The sequence below is a fragment of the Lycorma delicatula genome, chromosome 8 (assembly GCF_047948215.1).
Source record: "Lycorma delicatula isolate Av1 chromosome 8, ASM4794821v1, whole genome shotgun sequence".
NCBI classification, from domain to species: domain Eukaryota; kingdom Metazoa; phylum Arthropoda; class Insecta; order Hemiptera; family Fulgoridae; genus Lycorma; species Lycorma delicatula.
Window position 1 is genome coordinate 104,377,365 of NC_134462.1, and position 26,871 is coordinate 104,404,235.

At 28.8% G+C, this 26,871-nt stretch overlaps 1 protein-coding gene across 1 annotated transcript in view; it reads left to right on the forward strand.

Moving 5' to 3' along the window:
- Nucleotides 1-26,871, forward strand: part of LOC142328610 (motile sperm domain-containing protein 2-like) — a 78,909-nt gene that overhangs the window by 15,209 nt on the left and 36,829 nt on the right. The window contains exons 3-5 of the mRNA XM_075372423.1: nucleotides 9,175-9,352; nucleotides 16,403-16,566; nucleotides 21,153-21,352. Coding sequence (XP_075228538.1) covers nucleotides 9,175-9,352; nucleotides 16,403-16,566; nucleotides 21,153-21,352 — 542 coding nt within the window. The remainder of the gene's footprint in view (nucleotides 1-9,174; nucleotides 9,353-16,402; nucleotides 16,567-21,152; nucleotides 21,353-26,871) is intronic.

Here is a 26,871-nt window from a genome sequence, read left to right on the forward strand (position 1 = left end):
TGCGTATACATGTTTATTTGTGAAAGTGTGTGTGAGTGATATAAAGGTATAACAGAAATAAATTGAGCAACTTTGAAAAGTGATATGGAAAACTAAGCACCCATAGTATTTGTCTGAAGACTTTTTGTTTTCAGTCTTTCTCTTTTTTGCTTTTAATCAGAAATTCATATTGAAAATATGAAAATATTTTACCAGTATTTTGGTATGCATTTTTATTCTAATATTCTTATGAAGTAAATTGGTCTTTTGCTTTTAGGTTTTCAAGTTACAAACTAGCACCTGTTGCAGCTTTTAAAATTATTAATAATTATTAATTTTTTAAACTGTAATTATTAGTTTAATCAAATCACACTATTACATAAAATCTGAAGCACCAAATTTTTAAAAAAAAGGAAACCTCTATTTATTTGATTTCAGTTTCAAAGATGTGAGCCATAGTTGTAGTCTTATATATTTGTTTTTACTGCAGTTCTAAAATAAGAAAAAAGCCAAACAGAATTTTGAGTCGGTTGTCATTTTTTCCATTCAAAAAAAAATTTTTCTATAAATGGTTTATAAATTACATTTTTATAGATGAACTAAGAATAAAAATTCATTTTACTAAAAGTAACGAAATTATATCTTCATTCAATAATCCAATACTTTGAAGAGACTTGAATTAGAAGTAAATATAATCAATTTTATTTTATTGTTCCTAACTCAAAGATGTTTATAAACTGGCAATATTATTAAATATTTATAAATTGCATCCTTTAAGAGAGTGAAATTATAAAAAGAAATGATAAATAAATAATCAATGCTTTTTATTTTGGTAGTAAAATAGACTAAAATTCATTCAGTCTTTGGTCTTACGCCTTGGAGTTAGCGTAACAAATATACTATAAAAATTTCTCTCAGAATTCATTTATTTGAAATTATATAAGAAAAAGGTGAGTATTTTTAAGGTACTAAAATTAATAAAAAAAAAAAAATTAAGGTACTTCAGATTTTATTTAATGAAACATAATTGATTGGTATTTATTAAAATTAATAATCAAAATTGGAAATGGTTGCCAGAGGGATTCTTAAAACTTTTTTATTTTATAGAGAATGTTACATTATACTTATATATAGAGGATTTTAGTACATTACTTTAACTCCATTATGTGGAAAACATAAAAACAGACATAAAAAGACTAATAAATAGGAAGGTATGTTTGTAGAATCTCTTTCCTACTTTAATGACTCAGATCACTTTGTGAAATTACATTGTTTATTTGTGTTACATCTTGATTACACACACGCGCGTGCGCACACTTGCACATGCGTGAGTGTATAAAGACAGTTGTTCATTCATTAAAGACTTTGTTCAAACTGTTAGGGTCTAATTTTTATAAGGATGTAGGTGGAATGATAGCATTAAAAATCTGAAAAGTTTTCTAGATTTATTTTTCCTCTTTTGATTTGATCATGCCAAGGCATTTAATATATCCATAATTTTTTTATGCTATTGGAAATCTCTTTCTTTTTCTATAAAATACAACATTTTTTTCTTAAATAATATTAAATTAAATATAATAATAATTTAATGATATTAAATTAAGTAATAAAAGTGAATAAAAAGTAATGAGTCACACTCTCATTCACGCACGCACACCTGCGTATACACAGTATCATTTAAGCTTATCTTTATTTAATGTTCTACTAAAATAATTTACAGTACTTGTTTTTATATATACTTCCTAGACGATAAGACTAAAATATTTAATCAATAAATAACTCTGTAAACAACTATAAACAATTACAAATATTACATTATTGGTAAACATGTAACGATTGATATTATACAAAATTATTTCAGGATGTGACTTTTTAGCAGTAATAAATTAAAAAAGTTTATTGAAATTTAATAAAATTATTAAAACGGTTTTAAATGTTTGTATTTTACACTAATAGAAAATACCTGGTTTTCATTTGGATGTATTTGTGAAATCTTGTAAATAAAGATTAAAGAAAACTGGATCAATTAATAAAAAAAGGAAGTTAAGATTATAAAAAAATGTTTCCTGCCCAATTTAGATGGAATACTGAAATTTGGTAGGAGAAATTTATTTCAATAAATTTTTCTAAGTTTACAAATTTCGTGTAATACACCTCTGTAAGGAATAAATAGGATTAAAGTCATGTTTCTTAATATCATCATGTATATTCTGTACATTTTGTGCTAAAAGTTTGAAATTCAGCCCAGACAAGTCAACATTATTTGAAAACATAAGTTGGATTTTCCTTCTTAACAAACCCCAAAAAGTTTATGTTAGATTAAGGAGGATTTCACAGTTTTCATATATTTTATGATTCAGTTGTAATAAATAGAATTCAGATCTGAAAGTAGTCATAATGGTATCTGGAAAAAATGGCTTTCCAGTTTAATTATCCATTATTTGTTAATCCATTTCCAAGAAGACCATATGTTACTGTAGAAATCAATGAATTTATTAAGTTTTATATAAGAGAACCGTTCAAATTAAAGTTTTGAAGTAAAAAAAATAAAAAGTAAAAATTAAAGTTTTGAAGAAAAAATACAGTTAAATGATAATCCAGATTGACAAACAAACTGAAAAGTTCATAAGTTTGCTTAAAGGTCTGTAGCTAGTAGTAGGTTTGTCTGAACAGCAGAAGAATGTTTCCCTTCTGATAGTTTGAAATGGAACTGCCAAGTAAAACAAAGTCTAGAAACTTTAGGGAATCAAGGGTAAATTCTTCATTGTGGTTTTCAAACTGAGAAAGAAACATAAAGGTATGTAAAAATGAATACACAGTTTACATAACCGGCAAGCATGAAGAATATTAAAGCGATAAAATGTTGAAATCGAATAAAGAATACATTATATACTAGTAGTAGTAGTAATAGTAGTAAAATTAACAGTTTGTATGTAAAGTAACTTAAAGGTGTTCTGAACTGGATGGCAACAGAGAACAGATGACAAATCTAGTAGATTGAAATCTCATAAGAAAGAAGGAGCAGAATGAGCCTTCAAAGCTGAAATAAGGCATGTAAAAATTATCATTCGCTTTTCTAATCGGAAAGAAGATTAAGAAATTGGATTGTCTAATTCCCATAGATGTTTTTAAAATGTTGAACAGAAAATAAGTATTCTGATTGGTTGCTAATTATGTATTTTATGAAAATGTATTTTGGTACTTCTCTTTTAACATCGTTAGAGAATGAATCTAGAAAAAAATGGTTTCATATTTTCACTTGATATTCTGTAATTATTAGAAACGTGTAACAAAAGCACCATGTAAAGAACAAAGCCTTACCTATACATATAGGTATAGATACAGGTATAGGTACTTATTAGGTTATATCTATAAGGTTTACTTTGCCTTTACTTTTTTCTGATTGAAAAGTCAGATTTTCATCTGGCCTCATTTTACAACCTGAGTCCTTATAAAATGTTTTCTTCAGAAGAACAAAAAAGGAGGATAAAGATCAGTATTGACAATGTGAAGAGTGGGTACAGTTAGTCTTTTAATAAAATTTATCAATAGCGTAAACGTGAAAAACTTCCCACAAAAAGTAGGGAAAGAACAATTTTTTGAAATTACAAAAAAAATTACATAAAACATGTATACAAAGATCAAACAAGATTTGATTTTGTATTTAAAGCAAATAATGATCCGCTTCCATTTCATGAACACTGCTTTCATTTTCATCACTTGAAATTTGTAAATTCCAAGAATGTTTTTTTAAATGAAGGTACCTTGTAAATATATTGAATGAAGAAATATCAGTCGTAAATTAATATAACTCAAATTATTAACTGCATAAAAAAATTATACTGTAAAATACATCATACTTTGTGTAAGCTGTACTGCTGATCTAAGAATAAAGTAACCTTGGATAAATATACAACTATACTGTAGTCAGTTAACTTGTAAAGTGAAGAATTAACAAATGTTGCATTTGTGTGAGTGAGTTTTTCATGATTCTGCTGAGTCATGTTTTGTGTATCGGTGTCGATTCATATCTATATTGATGCAACCATATCTATATACAACACTGTAGTAATCATGTAATTGATACATAACATTGTCATATAGTAATCAGTGATCAAAGTTTATATAATGTTGTGGCTTCAGTTCTATTAAACCCTTGATCTTTTCATTTGATAAGTCTTGTTCTTGTGTTCAATTGTTCATTGAACTCACTCCTTTCATTCATTTAAAAAATAAAAAATTTCAGCCGTGTCTTGGAAAAAGAGTGATATCAAAATGTGGCTTAATTTAAAAGGAATGATTTTTGAAGAGAATGAACTTAAGGTCCGATTATTGTAAAGGGTTTTGCATATTAAAAGCGATTTTATTGTGTGTAAAATTGATGGGTTACTAGAATCCAGGGGCAAAATCGTGCTTCGATTACCCAATTGAGTTTAATTTGGGGACAAATCAAAAGTTACGTATCATCAGAAAATACTGCTTTTAAAATATCTGATGTTAAAAATTTATGCTTAAACATCAGTAAAACAAGCCAGCAGGAATGGAGAAACTGTATATAACATGTAACTGATATAATTGGACCAAATTATTGGGAATTGGATAATATAACAAAAAACAAAAATTGAGCCTGCAGTGTACTTCTTAATATTGACAGCACTACGGATTTCGCATAATCAGTTGACAAAAACTAAATTGAATTTATAATTTGTTTGTTATCATAGAAATTTAATATCAGATATTAGTGAAATTTTACTGTTTGTTGACAATTGACAATTTCATATCTCTTAAAAACTCAAATAAAATGTCTTAATTTATTTAAATTAAAAATTTATTTATAATTTTTGTAAAATATAATAGCGCGCGGTTACTGAATATATATTAACGTCATGCATATGCATCATTATATGTCTTCTATATGCATCAGGATTTACAGGAGATGTTTGTGAATCGGCCACTTGAATACTTGTAGGCGCAGTTTGTTTACTTGAACTCTATAAGCTAACTGAATTAGATATAAAGTTTGAAACATTTAGATTGGCGTAGTTGTTCTTGAGTTTTACACAATTATTTGTAGAAATACCATAAACATAAATTTTCTGAATTATAAATATTTGAAAAGGCTAGGAGACAGATTATAATAGTTATAAAATTAATAAAGTTTGTGACTCATTTGTAGGGAACCTTTCTGATAAAATACAGGTTTATGTGGTTGTACTCTGAAAATATTCTGATAGTTTTGTTACATAAAATTAATTCTTTAATTTCAGACTGTCAACATTGAGGTGATGTTTAGTTAAATAAATCAGTTTGTTGCCAGGAGTTTATCTTCCTTTAGCAAATGAAATCAATTACTAGATGGTATATACATTTTCCCAGAATTTTTTTCCAGCACACAAAATGGATTACGTCCATCTGTTTGGGGAAAAAAACTTGAAAATTAAGGAAGTTAGAATTCGTATATTTTTTTTGTGACTTTTGTAAATTGGAACAATCTTTTCATTAATGTTAACAGAGTGCAAAATTGTTTTTATATGCACAAAATTATACTTGTGCATAATTTTTGAAATTATTATTCTTTGAAATTACAATTTCAAAGAATTGTTTTATGGAGAACAAAAAATATCTAAAAAGCACATTTTAGAGAAAAAATATCTAAAATGCACATGTTGGAATATAACCATTACTTTTAACATTTTTTCATCTTCTTTAGATCATAAAAATAAAATATTTAGTAAAACAATATATTTATTAATAAATAAATGTTTAATTTGTAAAAAAATGAATCAAAAACACTGTAAAAAATTCATATGAAAAAATATTTAATTTCAGTAGTTGTCTCCTTAATGAAGTTTGTATAAGCATTCGAAAAATCTTTGACATAGATTTGAGTTAAGTACTTTCATTAATTAAAAATCTACTTCACTTTGCCTTTAATAAAATAGTGTATGAAATATTTTATGGTAACTGAATAAAAATATTCTTGTACTTAAAATATTTTATAATTAATAAATAAAATAAATTACATGTAAGTATTATGTTTAGTTGTATAAAAGGGATTGCATCATTATAAATTTATGTATAGTAAGCTTTAATATTTTAGCAGGAATAAATCTATAACCTGTCTAAAAAGAGTGAAAATCAATAATCTCTAACCCCATTAAGGTGCTTCCTTTTTTAATCCTATATAATAAAGTCAATACTGGCATTTATTCAATGACCAGTGTAAAACCTAATTATGCCAAAAATAACTACACATTTACCTAGTATATCGTAATTAAAAAATATATTTTCTATATTTTATTTTATTATGCTTATGATACTTGTTCAGTGCTGCATTAATTTACATACCGTTCTTTTTGATGGAAGGTTTGGAGATAAAGGTTTCTTCTTATGTTAAAGTCACTTTAAGCTAGAAAAAAAATTCCCCTATATTTTGATATGAAACTTCAATTTACATCATATCTATTTTTAACAGTTTAATTTTACCAAGTAATAAGTGTTGAGAATATATTAAATTACTTACACACCTAAACTTTACTGTTATTTACTTAGTGATTAGTGGGCATTGTATGGTGTAAACAAAAGTCTGTTTGGCTATCATTCCTGAAGGGCTGGACTGTTTTCAGAATAAATAAAAAATAAAAATGATATCAATCACACTTGTGACTGAAGGATTAAAACTGAAAATGTCACTGAAGATGATTGCATGGGTAAATGAACATTTTTGAAATAAGTTTTTAAAAACATTATAATTGTAGTATTTTGTTTGGTGTGTTATTTCAAAAGTATATTAAGTTTTGATTATATATCTTGCTAAATAACAAAGTCTGAACACGTCTGTTGATAACCACAGTAGTAACATTTACCTATGTTAATGTGTTAATATTTTTTGCAGAATTTGGAATTTAAAAAATTTTCAGCTTGTGGAATTGAATTGTGTTGATCCATTTCCACTCGACTCATTTCTGAACTTTAGTTTCATTAAAACTTTCATGTTGTAATTATTAAAAATATAAACTCTTTTTATTAAATATTCAATTAATCGTGCTAAAACAATGAAAATTATACACTGCCACATGCATTACTGCATTTAAATAAATTATCAATAAAATTACAGATGGAATAGTTGTATAGATGCTGTGCTACTCCTTATAAAGTAATAGATTGCTTATCAAATTGCATCCTTCGTAGCAGGATATAATTATTACATTAAAATTCATTTTTTCAATTCTTTTTTTTTTTTTTGTTATTTCCGTTTTTAAAGAATTCTCTGCTTCAGTACTTATTTATATAAAAAAAAAAATTAATTAAAAACAATTAGAACATTAAAGTACAGAGATAAATATTTACTCAGTTATTGAAGTAAAATTTAGTACAATCTGTGGGTGAATAAGGAAACTATATTTATAGTATAGTATTTGAATATATTTTTAATTATAAATTTGAACAGTTTATAAGTTAAAATTAAATGGACTATTTTGTAATTCAACCATCATGTTAAGATTTAACTGTTAATTAATTGTTTTTTTTTTCCAAGAGCAAGGGATTTAAATTAGTTGCTATTGGTTTTTGATATTGATGCATTTTCCCTATATAAGAAAAGTTTTTTATTTTCTATAATGTGATTCAGGGTAATTAAATTTTTATTTATTGTATAAATATGACATAGTACTTTTTTTGTATGGGCATTGACGTCTATGGTCATTAGCCCTGGTCACAATCTTTAAATCACCACCAAGTTCATCATATGTAATGGTGTAAAGGGCCTTTACATTTTATTTAAAAACACCATAATAACAACACAAAACATTTAAGCACTCATTGTACATATTAGTACATTGATAACACTTACAAGTTGTAAAGGTCCCTGATATTAAATAAAATAATAAACTGACACAAAAACAAAATAAAAACTGAAAATTTTGACAATACTAACATTATTAAAAAATAACCTTATTCATAGAAAAAACCACTTCACTTAGCGATTCGTTAAACACAACAACTTGAACTAACTTCAGTGAGGGTGGCTATCAAATAACGATACTGATGATGTAAAATATTTTATTTTAAATTTATACATATTTAGTTATTATCCCCTGATAAGTTGTATCCCTACAACGCTTCATGCGAATCTTCCATTGTTCGAAATATGGTGTCAGTCACATGGTGCCAGCTTAGGCAAATAAGGTGGATAGTCTAACACTGGGATGTTATACTTGGCTAGAAACGTCTTGATAGACAATGCAATGTGAGCCGGTGCGTTGACCTGATGAAGAACCTGTGATTTGTTCTTCCACAATTTGGGTCATTTTTTCTTATTTTTTCATGGAGTTGAGCAGGAACCTTGAATAAAGACAAGAATAGTTAACCGACAGTCAGATCAAATCACAGATTACCAATTTTTTCAATATCTTTGACATGGAAGGGTGAAGAAGCAAACATCATCTTTAGCTTGGCCATCTTGGAAATGCTTAGACCACTCAAAAAACCCGCACATGTGTTAAACATGCATTGCCATATACTTTATTTAATAAAAGATAAGTTTCAGTAGCAATTTTTCCAAGTTTAATATGAAATTTCATGACAATTCTTTGCTGTAATAAAACTTATAATTTTTTGGCAAAACAAATGATAACTTTGTTATCTAAATGAAGGCCACGGCCAGACTAATATGTTTACAGAAATTGGAGTGACAACAATTGAAACAGGAGGCTTCACGCTACACAGCTGTTGGTCATACGAATATGGTGCAAGTGTAGTTCTTCTGTAGCAGCATTAGTCTTGTTATTTAATAGCCATCTTGTAGACTTGTTAATATTCTGCTGGCGTGCAGATAAGCAACTATTTTTTCTTTTCCATTTTCCAAATCAGCAGTAATATTATGTATTAAATCAAACCTCTTTCTGAGCTCCTCATATATGGTACACTCTTCCATTTGTTTTTACTTTTTGCTTTGTTCAAAAGAAATTGTATTTATAAACATTTTTACACATAAACCTTATCGTGTATTCTTTTTAGGATCACAAGCTATTGGTCTAATCATTTGCCAGTTTCTAGTTTTATTTTTCTGCAGGCTTTAAATTTCTTATATGGTACAATTAATAACATTATTCAGCAAAGTACTAAGAATTTTGTTTAAAATTGTTTAATAAATTATTGAAATAGTTTTATGTTTTGAAACTTTATTTGTTGCAGATATTACTGAACAGGATTTAAATATGGATTATTTAGAAGATGGTTCCATGTTTGTACACAATAGAGATAAAGATGGAAAACTATTATTTATATTTAAATGTAAAAAGCATGTAAAAGGGCAAAAAGATTTTGATGAATTAAAACGTTGTGTTCTCTATTGGTTTGAACGAGTTGAAAGGTAAGGTTTTTTGTTTCAATATTGTTGTATAATATTTTATATTATCAACGAGTAATCATCTAGGTTATAATATTGTAACATCAACACAGTGTTTTGTGCATAAAGTTTGCAACATCAACACAGTGTTTTATACATAAATAAAGTATAATCTAGGTGCAGTTCTGTATCATGTACAATGAGTGTTGAAAATTTTAATGATAGCAAAAATAACTAACGTGATCGATATGGTGGTTGCCATAATAACATATGTAAACTGTTATTTCCAATTTGCATTTTGATGTTTATATCTATATCTAATCTGCGTTAGTTTAAAATACTATGTTATTGTTTATTCTGGAAATATTATAGTAATTAAATTCTGTTAGAGTAGAAATTACCCAGAGAAAGCATATGGTAGTGTGATATTGGGTATGCTATCTATATTTGTTAAACACTGTGCTGAACACTTGTTGGTAACTGACTATTGAATAAGTGGTTTTTTTAATCCTTAAAAATCATTTTACCTTTTTGTTTGTCTGTGAGTCATCAATTGATGACTAAGTATTGGATGTGCCGATTGCTAGAGTAGTAGACTGTATTTTCTTACTGGAATTCATATCTTTGCCATGAAGTCAAAACGTTTTTAATTGCCTTGCAGTCACAAAAATTTATACCTTCTTATCTAAATTTATATATTTTTTCCTTTGATAGTTGTGGTCTTTTGCTCTGTTTAAATATGTGTACAAAGATACAGCGGGCTAGGAAGTTCTGCTTCTCTGCTTAGTATGCTTTAAACCCCACAGAATTCTGGTAATCTTATTTTTTTTAATAAATCTTTTCACATATGAATTCATTTTGATCATTTCATTTTGCTATATTGAATCTTTTTGGTATTACTGCAAAATGTTTCATATTTTATTCAGAAGATGATTTTTTCACAAAATTTGCTCTTTTTCAATAGTTAGTTTTCATCAAAATTTTAAATTTATTTTTTTTTTTAATAGCCATACCATCCAAATATTTTACTTGATATTTACTCTTCAACAATTATTCTTGATCCAGTTTTCAACTTGACACTTTCCTCTCTTCTTCAGTAATTCACCCATATTAGGTAAAAGAAAACAATTAAAAAAACCATTATTGTTTATGGTGTATGAGTACTGGTTCCAACAAGCTTCAACTACAGTTGATGTGATCAATTTTTTTTTTATGGAATTCTGGCTTTGAGAAGCATTTCTATATAAGTACTCTACTATAGATATAATAGTCTTTTGAAATAATGTAGGATTTTTATCAGCTGAGTAATGAAAATTAGCTTTTTAGACAGTACCTGACAATGTGCTTTTCATCTTTTTTGAGTACAAATTTTGTTAAATTTTCCATTAAATTAAATTAATTTAAAAAAAAAAGAAGTTATTCACAAAAATTCCTCCTAGCGATATGGACACCAAATACATAAATCGTGTGTAAGTGCCATTCTTGTATGGATTAAAATGTAGATCTTGATGTAACATAGTATAAATTGTCATTTTTTAAATTGAGAGAAACAGTGAACACTTAAAGTTTATAGAAAAGTTGGCTTAAAATATTAAATATTTTATTAAATTATATAATCAATTAGTATTAATTTAACAAAAAGATTTTATCTTCAATAAAAAAATATGCCTAGTGGTTTTTTTAATTAATTTATGTGGCTGAGAACAGAACTAGTGTGATGAATACAAAGATGTGAGCAAAAGCCACCACTGTATTGCAAAATTGGAATTGTCAAATCACCATGTTTGAAGAAAACGTTTTTGATGAATGCATGATGCTCTTCCAATGCTCCATCTTACTTAAACTTCACTGTTTTTGTTATAAAATTGTTTATTAACACTTCTGCGCTAAAAGTATTTTTAAAGATACCAGTTTTTGTATCGGATACCTGTTTTGAGAATATTGTACCATTCATATTCAAGGGCCTTTCTGTGAAAGCTATAGATGGAACCATTGTTGTGCGTGTGTGTGTGTGCATGAGTGCACACATGTGCGCATGTGTTTGTGTTGTATTAGTATATGTATCACCTATATGTATTAGTCATAATACACACAGGGTATTAGTCAGTCAGGGTAGTCAGTGTAGTCATATACACAGGGGATGTGTATATATATGTTTTACATATATGAACCCATGTTTCACCGCAGGTCACATAAAACATATATATATATATATATATATATATATATATATATATATATATATATATATGTATATATATATGTTTTATATATATATATATCTTTAACTCTGAGTTACTTAAATAATTATCATAATTTGTTGTTAGATGTGTGGGTAAAGAAGAGATTATACTAGAAAATCTATCACTATCATTAATTTGACAATACTGTGACAATATTGCTGTTTGATCTTAAATTGTACTGTTCATGCATTCATTAATAGAAAATTTTGTGTTAGAAAAGTTTGGGTTAGATAGTTGTTTTATGAATAAGTTAGCTTCATGGGTGTCTTCGAGCAATATTGCATTTAAGTGTTTGTGAATCAGATTAATTATTGTGAATCAGATTAATTATTGTGATAGTTTAGTTTTATTGATGATAAACATTTGGTGAGCTAAATATTATTATTAAAAATTGAAAAAAAGACCAATTCAACTTGTCTACATTTATGTAGAGCGTTTGAGAAGATCATTTTCATAATACCACTTATAACAAAACTGACTTCTGTGAGCTTTTTTTTTGGATCGATTGGTATTTAACAGGTCATCATCATTATGTGGGTGTTCTTGAAGAAAGGGACTTCTTTAAAAATCAGTGGTGGTGGATTATATGGTATTCTTTAGGGATACTAATTACTAGTGCTTATACTGTATCTGACTGATACACTAGTTTTTGCTTCTAAAGGTAAAATGTAGTTGTGTTCAATGTTTTCATGTATCACATACTAATATTGTTGCTTTTCAGTTACCTGCTTATGTAATCTTAAAATAAGTTGTGATAAATAACACATCAGCCATAAATAAACAAAAAAATCTGATGACAGAAAACAAAACCAAAAAAAATAAATAAATTTTTATCAAATATCTTACAAAACCTTTTATACTTTGTTACCGAATGATTTTTGTATCTTGTAATATTTAACTGGTTAACTTACCTTTAAGACAAAGTAGACCTGCATGCTATCTAACTTTTATTTGGCTGTATCAACATGCCCAAACAAAGAAATAAGTTTTCAGTATTAAATTACAAAAAAAATATCAACTTATGTTTTTTTGTTTGATTTTTTTACCATTTAGTATACCTAAGTCTGAGTGAGCATGTTTTGGTATTTACATAAATGTCGTGAAAATGTTATGAAATATTTGGAATTCCATAGTAATGCATGTAAATATTTACTTGGAAAATCATATTTATATACTACTTTAAATACTTCAGTGAAAGTAAGAAATTATGGATGTGTCAATTTGTCATATGAAAGTGATATGTGAGGGTCATTCAATTATAAACTGAAATTTGTTTACATAACTTTATTGGTATTAGATAGAATTACAAATAAATTACCTTATTTTTCTACATAGTTTCATTCAACAAAAATACATTTTCTCCATCAGATAGGTAGCTCCATCAGATAGGTAGCATCAGATAGTTGCTGTGTGCAGCTGTGCATTGTCATGGAGAAGGAGGATGTTGCAAATTGGTTGCCAGCTCTGTTTGTTGCAAAGTAGCCTTGATGTCATCCAGCAACTGGCAGTAGTCTGCTGCATTTATTGTCCTTTGTTTGTACAGGAAATCAATCAGCAGAATACCTTTTGAGTCTCTAAACACAATTGGGAGAACTTTTCCAGCTGACAAGCGTTTCTTGGCCTTTATTGGTGCCAACTCCTCACTTTTCCTCCAGTTATACTTGTTCTCTTGCTTTCCAGGGTGTAGTGGTGAACCCATGCTTCGCCGCAGGTCACAGTGTGGTCCAAAAAATGCCTCCTCTTCTTCCTCAAAGCAATTCAGTTGCCACCGACAGATGTCTTTCCGGTCATTTCTTTGTACCTCAGTTTGAAGATGTGGAACACAACTTGCCGACATTTTTCTGCATCCAGTAGTGTTCGACAACATTGTATGCACATTCCTAACACTTATGCCCACCTCTGATGAAATTTCTGCGACGGTTATGCAGTGGTCACCTTTCACAAGGTCACAAATGGCCTGAATGTTGTCATCATTGAGCTGGTCCACGGATGACATCGGCGACTTTCATTCTCCACTGTATCACAGCCACTTCAAAGTGTTTTGACCCAATCAAACACTTGAATTTTTGACAGAGTAGCATCTTCGAACTTGGCCTGGTGTTGGGTAAAAATTTCAGAGGATTTGACACCTACATTGGCAAGAAATCAGATTATAATGGTACCCCCTGCTCAGACATTCTGCTACTGATGTGGGACCATGACCTATGGGCGTGTGTCTGGCCGGTTGCTTCCCTCCACACCATCCAATTACTCGAGCACCCCTACTACATTTATTTACTATTTTTCCTCAGTCTGCACAGCAAAATTCCGGTCTATATTTTAATGATTCTGTATGAGTGAATCAAATAATTAATCACAGTAAGATTTAAAATGAGAGAATGCATGTAATTATCTTTTCATAACTTGCTACCTCCATTTTCCTTTAACGTTGTATGAAATTCTGTACATTCACTTTCGTCACAGTGAAATATTTTAAGTAAACTGTACATTATTACCGTCATTAGTTATTAAAAAATTATTATACGTCAATAATTTTGAATTGAGATTTTAATTTTATTGAGAGAAGAAAGAAACTTTATTTCCTAAACTATTGGAGAACAAGAAAATTATTTACTTTTCTACATAGTCACCATTTTAATCTTGCACATTAGATTTTTACAGACACATTTTGTCTAGATTTTTATTCCATTATTATAGTAATCTGCCATTAGTTTTGTCAGTCACTCAGTGAAAGCTTTTTTCACCTTAATAAACAAAATGCTTTTTTTTAAATTGTCTCGCCTTACAAAATTTATTATTGATTTTTTCTTCACTTCTGTAAACAAAAAGAATCGTCCAAAACAATCTTTACTTTGAAATTTGTCTTTTCATTGATTATGTTGCACTGTTTTTTTCATGATTGAGTAATCTGTAAATACTTGTCACTTATTTATCTATAAATTTTTACTGTGCAAATCTTTCTTACATCACCAGGCATACACACACTTGAAATGATGTATACACACTCTTGAAATGATGTATACACACTCTTGAAAACCAGATACACACTTCAAAATTCACATTACATTGGTCTTTGACTTTGTATTTTCTTACATATTTTTTAAAAGCTTAGGAAAAGATTAATAACATATTTACAATGAGATAGACATATGTGGTGGAACTAAATGGCTATGCATTCATTATTCATTAAACATTTGCACATGGGCTGTATATGTTCATTACCTTCTGCACTTACTACCTTCTGGATATATATTATTCATTTATTTATATAATATAAACATATTTGTTTTACTGAATATTTATTATTAATGTTGTATATATGTAGTAATGACTGTGGGTGTAAAAATGACAAAAAAAATCCACGGACAAAGAGTAGTTTATTTGATAAAATAAACTACATTTTTAAATCTTTTTTCCATTTAAATTTTCTTGATTAATAAATTACTAAATTAAATGTTACTTTATTTGTAGTTTATTTATGATCAATTTTTATTACATTTAGTATTTTCTAGAATGTATTTTACTTTCTACTTTATTTGTGAAATAATATGGGCAAAATATTAATCAAGAGTAGATTCAGCTGGATAAATTATAAATGGAAATGTTAACTTGTTTATTTATGATGTTTGTAAGTATACTTCAAGAACCAAAAGATTCAAAAGAAATAATGTCACCACTGGTAAAGAAATATGTGATGTAGTTTCCCTGTTATACAGGGAAACTACATCACATATTTCTATTTCTATTTTTACTTCTAGATTTCTATTTTTACTTCTGGACTATGAATAAATCTTATAAAGAGAAATTTTCTGAAATGGGACCTGAAGATTTCAACATGAAACATGTTGCCAAAATTTGTGCCTCTACTACTCACTAGAAAAAAAAATCACATCAACATTCTACCCTGATTTGAAGATCGACTTTGAAATGATAATGAATCTCTTTTAAAGTTGTGACAGGGGATGAGAGGTAATTCTACAGTTATGACCAAGACTATGGAAATAATCATGCCAATAATCAAGACTGCAGAAATATTATTTTTTGCCAACACCAACAAAAGGCACATCAAGTTTGATCAAATATGAAAACAGTGTTGATTAGCTTTTTCAATTATTCATGAGAATTCATTTCTCCTGGACAGAGTGAATTAGCATTTTTATTTTGACAGGGGCATTGGTATGACAATGCTCCTATCCCCACTGTAGTCTATTCCAACAGTTAAACAAGATTGCTATTATTCATCATCCTTTCTGTTTGCTCTGCCTTGCACTGTAAAACTTTTTCTGATTTCGATTTATGAAAAGTATCTCAAAAGAAATCATTTTCACAACTTGAAGTAAAAAAACAAAAAACAATGTAGATTTCATTGTAAAACAATGTGAACTCATTGAGAAATTCCAAAAAAATGTTTTTGACAGAAGGTTTCTAACAGAAGGAAAAATGGGGCAAATGCATCCACCTAATCAGAGGTACTTTTGACTATAGTTTCAGTAAAAAAAAAATAAATTAAATTTAAAAAAAATATGTCAAACTTTTTTATTTTTATTTTCTTTTACAAATGTATATTAGTATAGTAACTGCTTGCTATTTTCATTCTGAATTTACGTTAAAAATATTATTAAATTTAGAATTAATGTTATTCTTTTATAAAAGATGCAGAGTTTTGTTTAACAATAGCTACCCGAGCAGGTAATTCAACTCCTGAGCCATAGTGTTACTTCAGAAGTGTAATTTCATGAGTACACTTTTAGTATCACTTAATATCAAAATTCAGTGCACATGTTTTTGTTTTTAGTGTACGTTTGGTCAATATTTTAATTATGTTTTTCAGGACCGAAAAATGTGCTATGATAACAATATTTTTTGATATGCAAGACACTGGCTTAAGCAATATGGATTTGGAATATACAAAATACCTTATAGGATTATGCAAGTCATATTACCCTAATTTCCTTAATTACATACTTATTTTTGAGATGCCTTGGGTTCTAAATGGTGAGTATTTTTTTTTGTCAATTCTAGCAAAATTCTCTCTACTTTATCATCTGTGAAAACTTTTAACACCTTTAATGATTTTATTCTGGATTTTGTGTCTTGCAGAATGCAAGACACAAATTCTGTTTTGTCTTGCATTTTGTGGTTATTTTTTGAACTTTCTTATATTCTAAAGCACTTTCTTCATAGATTTTAAATTTAATATTTTTGGAGGTATTTATTATTTCATTATTGTATACATAAATCTTAGTTAAAATTTTTCACCAGGCTATGGATGGAAGGTCAATATGGTCCTATGAAACCATTTTCTAGGTTTTGCTGAAAAGATGAACTTGTCAACAGCTGAAGTTTATTTCTGCATGTTCATATGTATCCATCACATATTATCATTAGTCATTCTGGATAAAATCTTATATATTTTCAAACAGAGTGATTTAAAATCCAAAAGAAATACATTTGTTCAGTATGTATGTGTACACCAGACTGCAGTGATATTGTTAGTTGTTAGGACATAGTTATTCATGATTTGTCATGAGTAATAATGTCCTTCTATTTTTACAACTATTGAAAATTGGCCCAAAATGTTCTACGTTTGTTAGTTTTAGCATCTTTTTACTATTCAGTATTTAAAAAAAAAAATTGTGTTTTTTCCTGGTGATTTGACTAGACCCTTGGGAAGTAAGAGTCGATCCATGTACTGCTGCTCTGTATAGATCTTTTTTGAGTTTATATATGCGAAGTAACTTAAAATTATTTGATAAATTATATTTAATTTAGGAAGATAGTTTTATTCACTCTAGAGTATACTTTGTTATATATTTTTGTATACCACCCATGAACACTCCAAAATAACAAACATAACTGTTGAATGTATAAATAAAGGTTCTTTTCATATTTGCTTTATTATTCTTTCTCTGTTACCCTTCTTTATTGTCAAGATAATTCATTTTCATAAATTATTATATTGAAACAAGACCGGTATAACAGACCTGAGTAATGTATTGCTGCCAATTAAGAAGAAAGTAGTTGAAAATATAATAATGGGAGAAATCCAGAAAGGGGCTAAAAGAAATCCTTTTAGTAAAGGTAACAGTCGTCCTTTGTAATACTGCCTGCTGACATACCTAAACTGATGTTGTTCTGTGAGAAGAGTTATTGAACCCAGGTTAGGAATGCATGGGAATGAGAGGGCTCGGTCTTATGCGCAACTGGGGTCTGGCCCTACAGGTAAAGAAGATAGAAGTATAAATGCTCTGGGGAAGACTAGTTGACAATCAGTTCTGTGAGATGCGAGTCTGTGAGGAGAGTTCTAAGCGAGGAGTTATTATGTGAGTTTGAAGCAAGATTATTCTGCAATGAGGACAGTAAAGGTGTGAATTTCTAGTATATACAAAGTTTGACGCGATTAACGTGATGTCACAAGTAAGTAATTCCAGTACATGAAAACAAAAAGTGGTTTGGTGAGTTACTGTTACAAGAGATACTGTTAAGTGAAAGAGATAATGTACTTAATTTCATTCATAAATTGTTAGGGTAGTTTTATTTGTGAAAAGCAAAGGTATTTAGAGTGAACGAACTTTATAATTGTCTTATCTATTGTACTATTGTTGTTAATACTAGAATAGTGGTTAAAAGTGTTAAGACTAGCAGTCATCCTAATGTCTTTTGTCAGTGGGACTGAATTCTGCTTTTCAATATTTTAACAACCTGTAAATAAATCCCTGACGATTACTTTAATTTCTGTTTTGTGTGTAATCACTGCTTTTTATTATTATTATTGACATTATTATTATTGTTGTGATTACTATGATTATTATTTGTTTATTATTCTAATTGTCATTGTTATTATATATTATTATATAAAAGTGATTGATGAACAATCACTTGTCGCATGTTCAGGACATTATTATTTTATAAAAGTATGATTGTGAGTTTTGAGTTTGATTATCTTACTTATTTCTATAATAATTTAAGTGACTGAAAAAATAAAACAATACATTTGTTTGGGTGCACATGAGTCGGATCTTGTATTTCCTTGTAAGTGTTATAATGTATATTTCTTTGAATTCTGTTATTACTCCCTTTTAAATTGTTTATTTTTCAATGAAGTATTTATCAATTATTTTATAAAAATGTGAGAAACTTAAAAACAAACAAACAAAATAAACAAATGTTTGATGTGTTTTATCTACATATACTGCTGCTGCAGATTTTGGTATTTAATAGAAATATCTACCTTAATGAGATGATTATCACTGAAGAGGTTTAGCCATCATTTGATTTTAATTTTTATCAGAAGAATTTTGTTGCAATTTATACTGGACAAGGACCATTGAGGAGTTCCCTTATTGCTGTAAAAATTTTTATCGCTCTGTTAGAGCTGCAATTCGAGATAGGTGGTGGTAAAAACATTTAGATTTATCTTAGGCTTGCTGACAAGATATTTGTAAGTTCAGCTTATTTTTGCAATAGCCCAAAAAGATGATTGCAGTAAGATTGTCATTGTGGAGTTGTTTTCCCATCACATGATTCTAATCTTTACTGGGAGGATTGGAATCCAATTTTTGTGGGGAGGTGGGTTTTTATTGCTCTTACCATATGTAAGGCTGGACAACTTGAGACTGATGGCAAGAACAAAACATTTTGATTATTGTTAGTCATGCTGATAAGGTACTGTATGAACATTAAGCTTTTTTTGTGACTTTCTCAGAACATTATTACAGTAGATTTTATAAATGTAACACCTTATAAAAAAAAATCATTCTCTTATTATCCTTTTACTATTACAGGAGATTTTAATTTGTCAGTCAATTTGTTAAATAATGAGTTATCATAGGGAAATAATCTAAGTAAAAATTTTCTTTATTTATTAAACTTGGTCAGCTTATGCTTTTTAATATTATTAAAGATGTTTTGAATGATAAAACTAATGTTTTATGACTGTGTAATAAGTGATTTTATTAATTTCTTGGCGTTTCTTTTAATGATGAACCTCCTGTGTGAGTTGATGTTTATTGCCCATTCTTTCTGTTTCTTTTACTCTTCAAAATTCTAATTTCCATGTTTTAGAAAGAAATACAAACAGTAATTCTTAGTAAAAGTTTTTAAAAGGAAGACGATCTTATTATTCTTTTAGTAATGTTTTTACTAATCCATTTGTGATCATTCTAATCTGTCTGCATGGTATTACTGACCTGGTTCTGGTAGTAGAAAAAGATACTGATCCAGTAATATCAGTATTTCTACAATATCTGACATTTAATTATGAACCAAAATATTCCAAAGCAGAGGGAAGGACATAGTTGAGTGTAATTATCAAGTCTAGTTTAATAAATCAATAATACATTTACTTAATCTGAGGGGCTTAGTGTTGGAATGAGGCATCTTTATTAAGCAATTATTTTAAATAGATTTTTTTGTTTTTTACTGTTTAAACACGATTGTGTTCAGGAAGTAGTAGTTTGTGGAAGACATGATGTGTGGACATTCAGTCTGTGGTCACTGCTTTCACAGGACAATTTTGTTGTTTATTTTGAAAGTATGATTAGGTGAAAAAATTGGGTGGCTGTTGCCTTGTTAGTTTCTTTGGCCCTATTCATTTTTTTTTCTTTGGAGGAAGTAAATGGGTCTGTTAATTTGTTTTCTTAAAAATTTCATTTGGATTTGAATCTTGTACTTATAAATATTTGAGCTTTTGCTCAAATATTTAGGGGGCCTTTGCTTCAATATTTGACCCTTTGACATATATTGTTGATTTAATGTATTTTAATTAATCTGTTCCCCAATTTTTTGAAAGTAACAAGTATATTACACCTATACAAAAAAAGAATGTTAAAATTTTGTTAAAAATACCATCTAGCAACAGTGCTCCTTATTTTAGTTAAAATTTAAAAAAAAAACTTTATGGTGAAATTTATTATCTTTACATTAAATCTAAAATATCAGTACATAGCATAGGTTTTTAAAAAAACCTCATTTCTAATTTTGTCAATTTTTTTTTTGAATATGCGAATTAAGGTTTTGAAAATAATATGAAAATAGATGTTATTTTTATTCATTTTTTGTAGCCTTTTGTTAAGCTATGTCATCAGATTTTTTTAAAGAGAATTTTTTTTTGTTTCTCCTGTAATTTATTGGCCTTTTCTGTTTATATTAAATTATAAACAGGAAATATTTGCTACAATGAATAGCAAAAAGAATTCCATGGCAGACTTATTAGAAAAGTGAGAAGTGAAGTTATTTGCTTTTGTCTTCCCTGAGCTAATCATACTGTTGTGTATCAAATTGCCAAGCCCATAGAATCATAGATAATATTTACCCCTACTAATAAAACTTTCATTCTGTTACCATAGGTTGTGCTATGAAAATCAGAATTGTTAGGTAAAGAAAATATTAAAATGTAAGAAAGAGGTGCTGAGTGTTGCTGAAGAACTGTTTTGAGTTTAATACTTAACATCTCTAGGGAAGTTAATAATTATTTTTGCTGTCTTCATATTACTTTTTTCTTGTTGATTTACATACTTTTTATTTTAGCATGTTTAAATTATTAAAATTATGTACTTTTTATTATTTTTTTTTATTTTCAGCAACATTTAAAGTTATTAGAGCATGGCTACCAGCAAAAGGTGTACAGAAGATAAGATTTTTGGATAAAAAGAGCTTAAAAGAGTATGTTGATCCTGATCAAGCATTAATTTCTTGGGGAGGCAATGATGATTATGAGTTCAAATTTGTTCCTGAAATGATTGATTCTTACAATTGGAGGCTGGATGATAATAAGAAAAAGGTTTTGCTTTTATTGTTTTGATTATATATGTTAATATTTTATTTTGTGTACACTAATCCCTTGCAATTAAATGGTTCAGTGAGAATTTCTACAACCTGCAGTGCATTCCTTTCAGCAGTAATTTGTCAAAGACCTGTCATAATCATCTGAAATGGATAGTAATGAATCCTTTATAAAACAGCCATTCTTTTGTCATCTATATTGTGAGATTTGAATGTATTCATTAAATTATTATGAAGTAAATACAATAATATGTAATTCATGTAATAATAGAGTATATAAAGTATTCCCTCATATTTTGAAATATGAATTATTAATTTTACAAAATATAACTTAGCCTGTAAAAATAACTGTTGAACACATTTTTTATTTCTCACTTATTTGTTACTGTACTCAGTGTGAATCCAGTTTGTACACACTTTCAAAAACCAATTTTAAAGACTAAGTAAAGGATCACTGTTGTTTGATTTGACATAAACATTTCTATTTGTAAAAGTGCTTTTAAGATACATTTAACATGATATAAAAGTTATTGAGCTTATATTATAATCATGCTTCTTTAATAAACTGTTTTTCTTAACATGATATAAAAGTTATTGAGCTTATATTATAATCATGCTTCTTTAATAAACTGTTTTTCTTGCAGTACTTTTAACCCTTTCCTGAAAACATCATTAACACTTTTTGGCAATGTATTGGGATGGATATTGTACAAAATTTTGACTATCTTACTTGTTGTTTCTTTCATTGAAGCATACCAAGATATAACCACGTATCCCCACAGAAAGTAATCTGTGGGAAAAGATCTGGACTTTTCACTGGTCAAGCCCCTTGGTTTAGTAATCCACCTGTTTTTGAAATGAACATTTAAAAATTCCTTTATCTTACCATAGTTGCATGCTGGAGCTCTGTCTTATTGGAAATACATTTGCATTCACAAATCTAAAGGAAGTCATGAGTGACAATAGAATGTCTTCCAGCAATTGTATTGAGCTTTTGTAAGATTTCCCTCGTAGAATTGCATGTCCAAAATTTGATCGTTGATGGTACACCAACAGTTGATGGGAAATCTCACTTGATTGTGTCCTTTTCTGATAATTAATGAATTCTCTTTTGACCAATAGCAGGTTGTTCTTTTGATTGTATATTCCATTATTGAAGAAATTGCTTTCATCACACCAAATAATATTAAACAAAAAAATTAGGATAATTTACAACATGTTCTACAATCCATCTGCTGAATTCAAGCCTTTTTCCTTCATCACCAGGCATTATAGTTTGAAGAATCATAGGTTTATATGCATAACCCATCAGATTGGTCTAGTAGTGAACTTGTCATCACAAATCAGCTGATTTCAAAGTCGAGAGTTCTAAGGTTCAAATCCTAGTAAAGGCAGTTTGTTACTTTTATATGGATTTGAATAATAGATCGTAGATACTGGTGTATCTATACCAGTGTAGTAGATACTGGTGTTCTTTGGTGGTTGGGTTTCAATTACCACATATCTCAAGAATGGTCGATCAGAGACTGTACAAGACTACACTTCATACATTCATATATATCATCCTCATTCATCCTCTGAGTAATACCTTACGGTGCTTCCGGAGGCTAAACAAAAAAAAAGAGAAAAGAGGTTTATGTGTATGGTAACTGTAATTCTGCAAGACACTTTCTATTGAGTCATTAGAAACAGGTAGCAATTGTGCTGCTTCCTTTATGGAAGCTGTATGTTATGCTTCAAAAAAGATCAGAAATTGGTCTCAATATTTTCAGGAACTCTATCTTGGCAGTGTTATTTTTCCTGAAATGACCCATTACTTTTTAGGTTTCCAATTAATTTTGCAAATAGTTAATGTTTGAGTTAGATGTCTTATCAGGAAATTGCCGTACACATATTTCTCACTAATTTTGAATTCCTGTTACGTAAAAAATAAATTTTCAGCATATCCATGTTTTCATTATTATAAAATAACATTTTAAAATAAAAATTCTATAAACAAATGATAAAAAGAGACTAACAAATAAAGAGTATTAAAAATTAAAATATTTATTAACTTCTTGACAACAATTCAGACAACTGAATGAATAAAGGTTTACCATCAGTGAATGTACTGTTAAATTCAAATTTTTCAACAATGCAAGAAACAATGATTTAACATTAAAATTGTATTTATTGTTTTTGTAAGTTTACAATTATCAACCCAAAGCTCTGTAACAGCTGCATTTAGAGAAAAATTCCCAAAAATAAAAATGTCCTAAAATAATATTTTCTTCCCCAAAATGTAATAAAAACACAGGATTCCATTTGAAATAATGGAGTTTCCTGCCATATTTGATTTTACAATTTATTGTTAGCCGGCAGGCACATAAGGTTTTATTTATAGAAAAAAACCCAAGAATAAAAGTGTCTTAAAATAATATTTTCTATCTAAAAATGCAATAAAAATTAAAGTTTTCCACTTGAAGTAATGAACTTGACCACCACACTGGAAAAAAGAGTTAAGGTTTCAAAAATGGTAATACTATGTTTTTAATATAAGGAAAAATCTAGGGAAGGTTCTCCATTTAAAGTTTCTCATAAAACTTAGTTTCTGAAATCCCTGTGGTGGCCATCTTGAGTTGATCAGTCTGTATATAGTGTGTTTAGAAATGAATATCAAGGATTTAAAGCTGTGTAATATTTATCAAGTTTCATGATTGTTAATTAATTATACATGAAGTGAAAGAGCAACTCAAACAGTTTTAGCTCGGCTAAAACTCATAAACTGTTTCCTGTATCTTCCACCTGAAAGCACTAGTAGGAAAGATGGCAACACCCCAACAGAAATCATTCTGTGTTTTGCAGTTTGCTAAGTGCGAATCTGTAATTACTGTTCCACCGTGCATTCTGTTTGAAGTTTCATTGTAATCCCCTGAGTGACGATAACATTTGTAGATAGTACAAACAATCTGAAACCACTGGCTTTATTTGTAAACAAAACTGGATGTTTTTTATGTCGTATCCTGACAGCAAGTTTACGGGCCATTCTTTTTTGTGGAAGCAAGTGTATCTGGAATGAACTATCTTGAAATGTTAAAAATATGGCTCTTTGCTCATCTGCAATATACCACAGAACTTTATTTGGCAATAAGAGCTTGCGCCTCTTCACTGCTACTGGTGGCATTATATGTGATTGGTTGAATGAAATTCTTTTCAACTACTGGATTGATTGCCGGATTGTTTGTTGTAACCTCCGTGTTTGCCTGATCTAACCCCATATGGTTTTTTCTTTGTGTTTACCATGCCATTGTTACCAGCTGACCTACTTGATTTGAGATATAGGATTAAAGCGACTGTTATATCAATTACTCCAGACTTGCTGGTTTGCTGGTTAAAGTATGGGATGAATTGCCCTATCGACTGGATATGTGTTGTGTAATGAACGGTGCTCACATTGAATATTTATAGGAAAACTGTTTTCATTCTTTCATTTCAAGTATAATTTATTAATGTAACTAAAATTTAATAATTATTACATCATTTTAAAACCCTGATATTCATTTTGAAAACAACAGGTATACAGAATGAGTCAGTCAATGAGTCAAAAGTACGGAAACTTCTCAGCAATCTTAAAACCGGTCCAGGTAGAATAGTGTAACTCTCAGGATAATGTATCAGTCAACTACTTTTGATGAGAAAAGAATTTCAGTTCAAGTTGATGTGCATGGAGACTGTCGGCTTGATATTATCAGGTTGGCATTAGATCTTCATGTTAACTGATAAAATCAGGCCGAGTGGGTCATAGTGGAGAACTTCATAAATTACTTGGCAAAAGATAGGATTGCTAATGTGGTCTAGGGTGCCACTTGGGCTTTCCTGCTTTCTGTTTTTGTTGTTGATTTGTATTCATGGGTTTTTTATGTTTGTAGTTGTTCTTATATTCTTTGTTATTGCGTGTTGAACTCAACTCTTTACCTTTCGGGTTAGTAGTGGATTTCAGTTCCTTATTTTTGCTATTCAGTCTTGTTTGAGACATAGTTTAGAGTGTTTTGTTTTCTTTTCTTGAGAGGTCTTAATGATAGTAGTACATAGATGGGAATTTCACACATGGCATGGCATGATGTATCTACTTCATGGATTAATATCATTAATCCACAGTCATATTAATCTGGTACCACAATTATGGTGATTTACGTGGCCATTAAAAAAAATGTGGCCTCATCACTAAAAATTGTGTTGTTTAATAAATAAGGATCTGCACAAATATTGTTCATCATAATTTTGCGGAACTCAAGTCTTTGTCCATAGTCATCTTCATTAATTTCTTGTACCTGATGTTTTAAAGAGTTGGAAATTTTTACTTTTTAGTGTTCGAATCATTGAACTTTGGCTAATGTTATGTTCTCATGCTGCTGTTCGAGTCGAGGAATGAGGATTCTCAATAAATTCTTGCATAATCTCTTAACAATTTTTTATTATTTGTTGCTGATTTAGGCCTCCCTGGGTTTCCCCTATTATTAATACTGCCTGTTTCTTTCAGTCATTTGATGGTTTTTGACCCTGTACCTTTTTTTATGATTATAAAATGTTGCATTGAACAATTTACAAACTTTTCATTGTACGTGTACGACCTAATTCTTATCACCAAAGGCCCTTATCATTAAAAGTGTGATCCTCTCCCATTCACTAAGTGACATGATAGCAATGTTAGCAAGTAGCACACAAATAATTAATTAAATTAAAAACAATTATAAAAAAAATATTAAAAAGATGTAAATAAAAAAGTGGCTTACAGATGTGGTAAAGGTAGACAAAATCAACTAGCCAACTGATAACAATAAATTCTTATAAGAAACTAACAGCATAGTAATGAAACACTCTAGAATATTATGGAATATTACACAACAATGAAGTAAGCTTCATTTTTGCAACAATAGTAAGTGCCCATCAATGATCAGCTGATCAGCACGATTAGGTGATAGTATTTTTATTTATTTACTCATTAAATTGAAACAAAAACAGTTTTTGTTAAAAAATAAAATTTTTTTAATTCTTTAAAATTTTAATTTAATTCAGTTTAGTTTCTCTTTATTTAATCTTATTATTTAAACTTACTAAATTTTAAAATCCAAAATTTATCCTGCTGCCATTTTGGGTACAGACATCGTACCAACTTTTTATTTTTACCATTTTTCTTTTCTTAAGGAGACCTTTAAAATGATGTTTCACACAAAGTATGTTACCATTTAAAATATTTGAGTTACAACCCAGGACCACCTCCCCAAGAAGGGTTGAAATTCTATTCCTAGTCAAAAGGTAAAATAGTTGATCAATATCTTATCGTAAAAGTTACAATATTCTGTCTGGAACGGTTTTAAAGTTGATTTGATGCATTCTATGTACATTCAATGTATCACAAAATTCTCCTGGGACTTTCATAAGCTATTCTGCTTGTGAAAATAATGATAAAAATTCATATAAACATGTCCTAAAATGCTTAATTTTTTGTTAGGCAAGTGAAAGATTTCTCTCTGATTT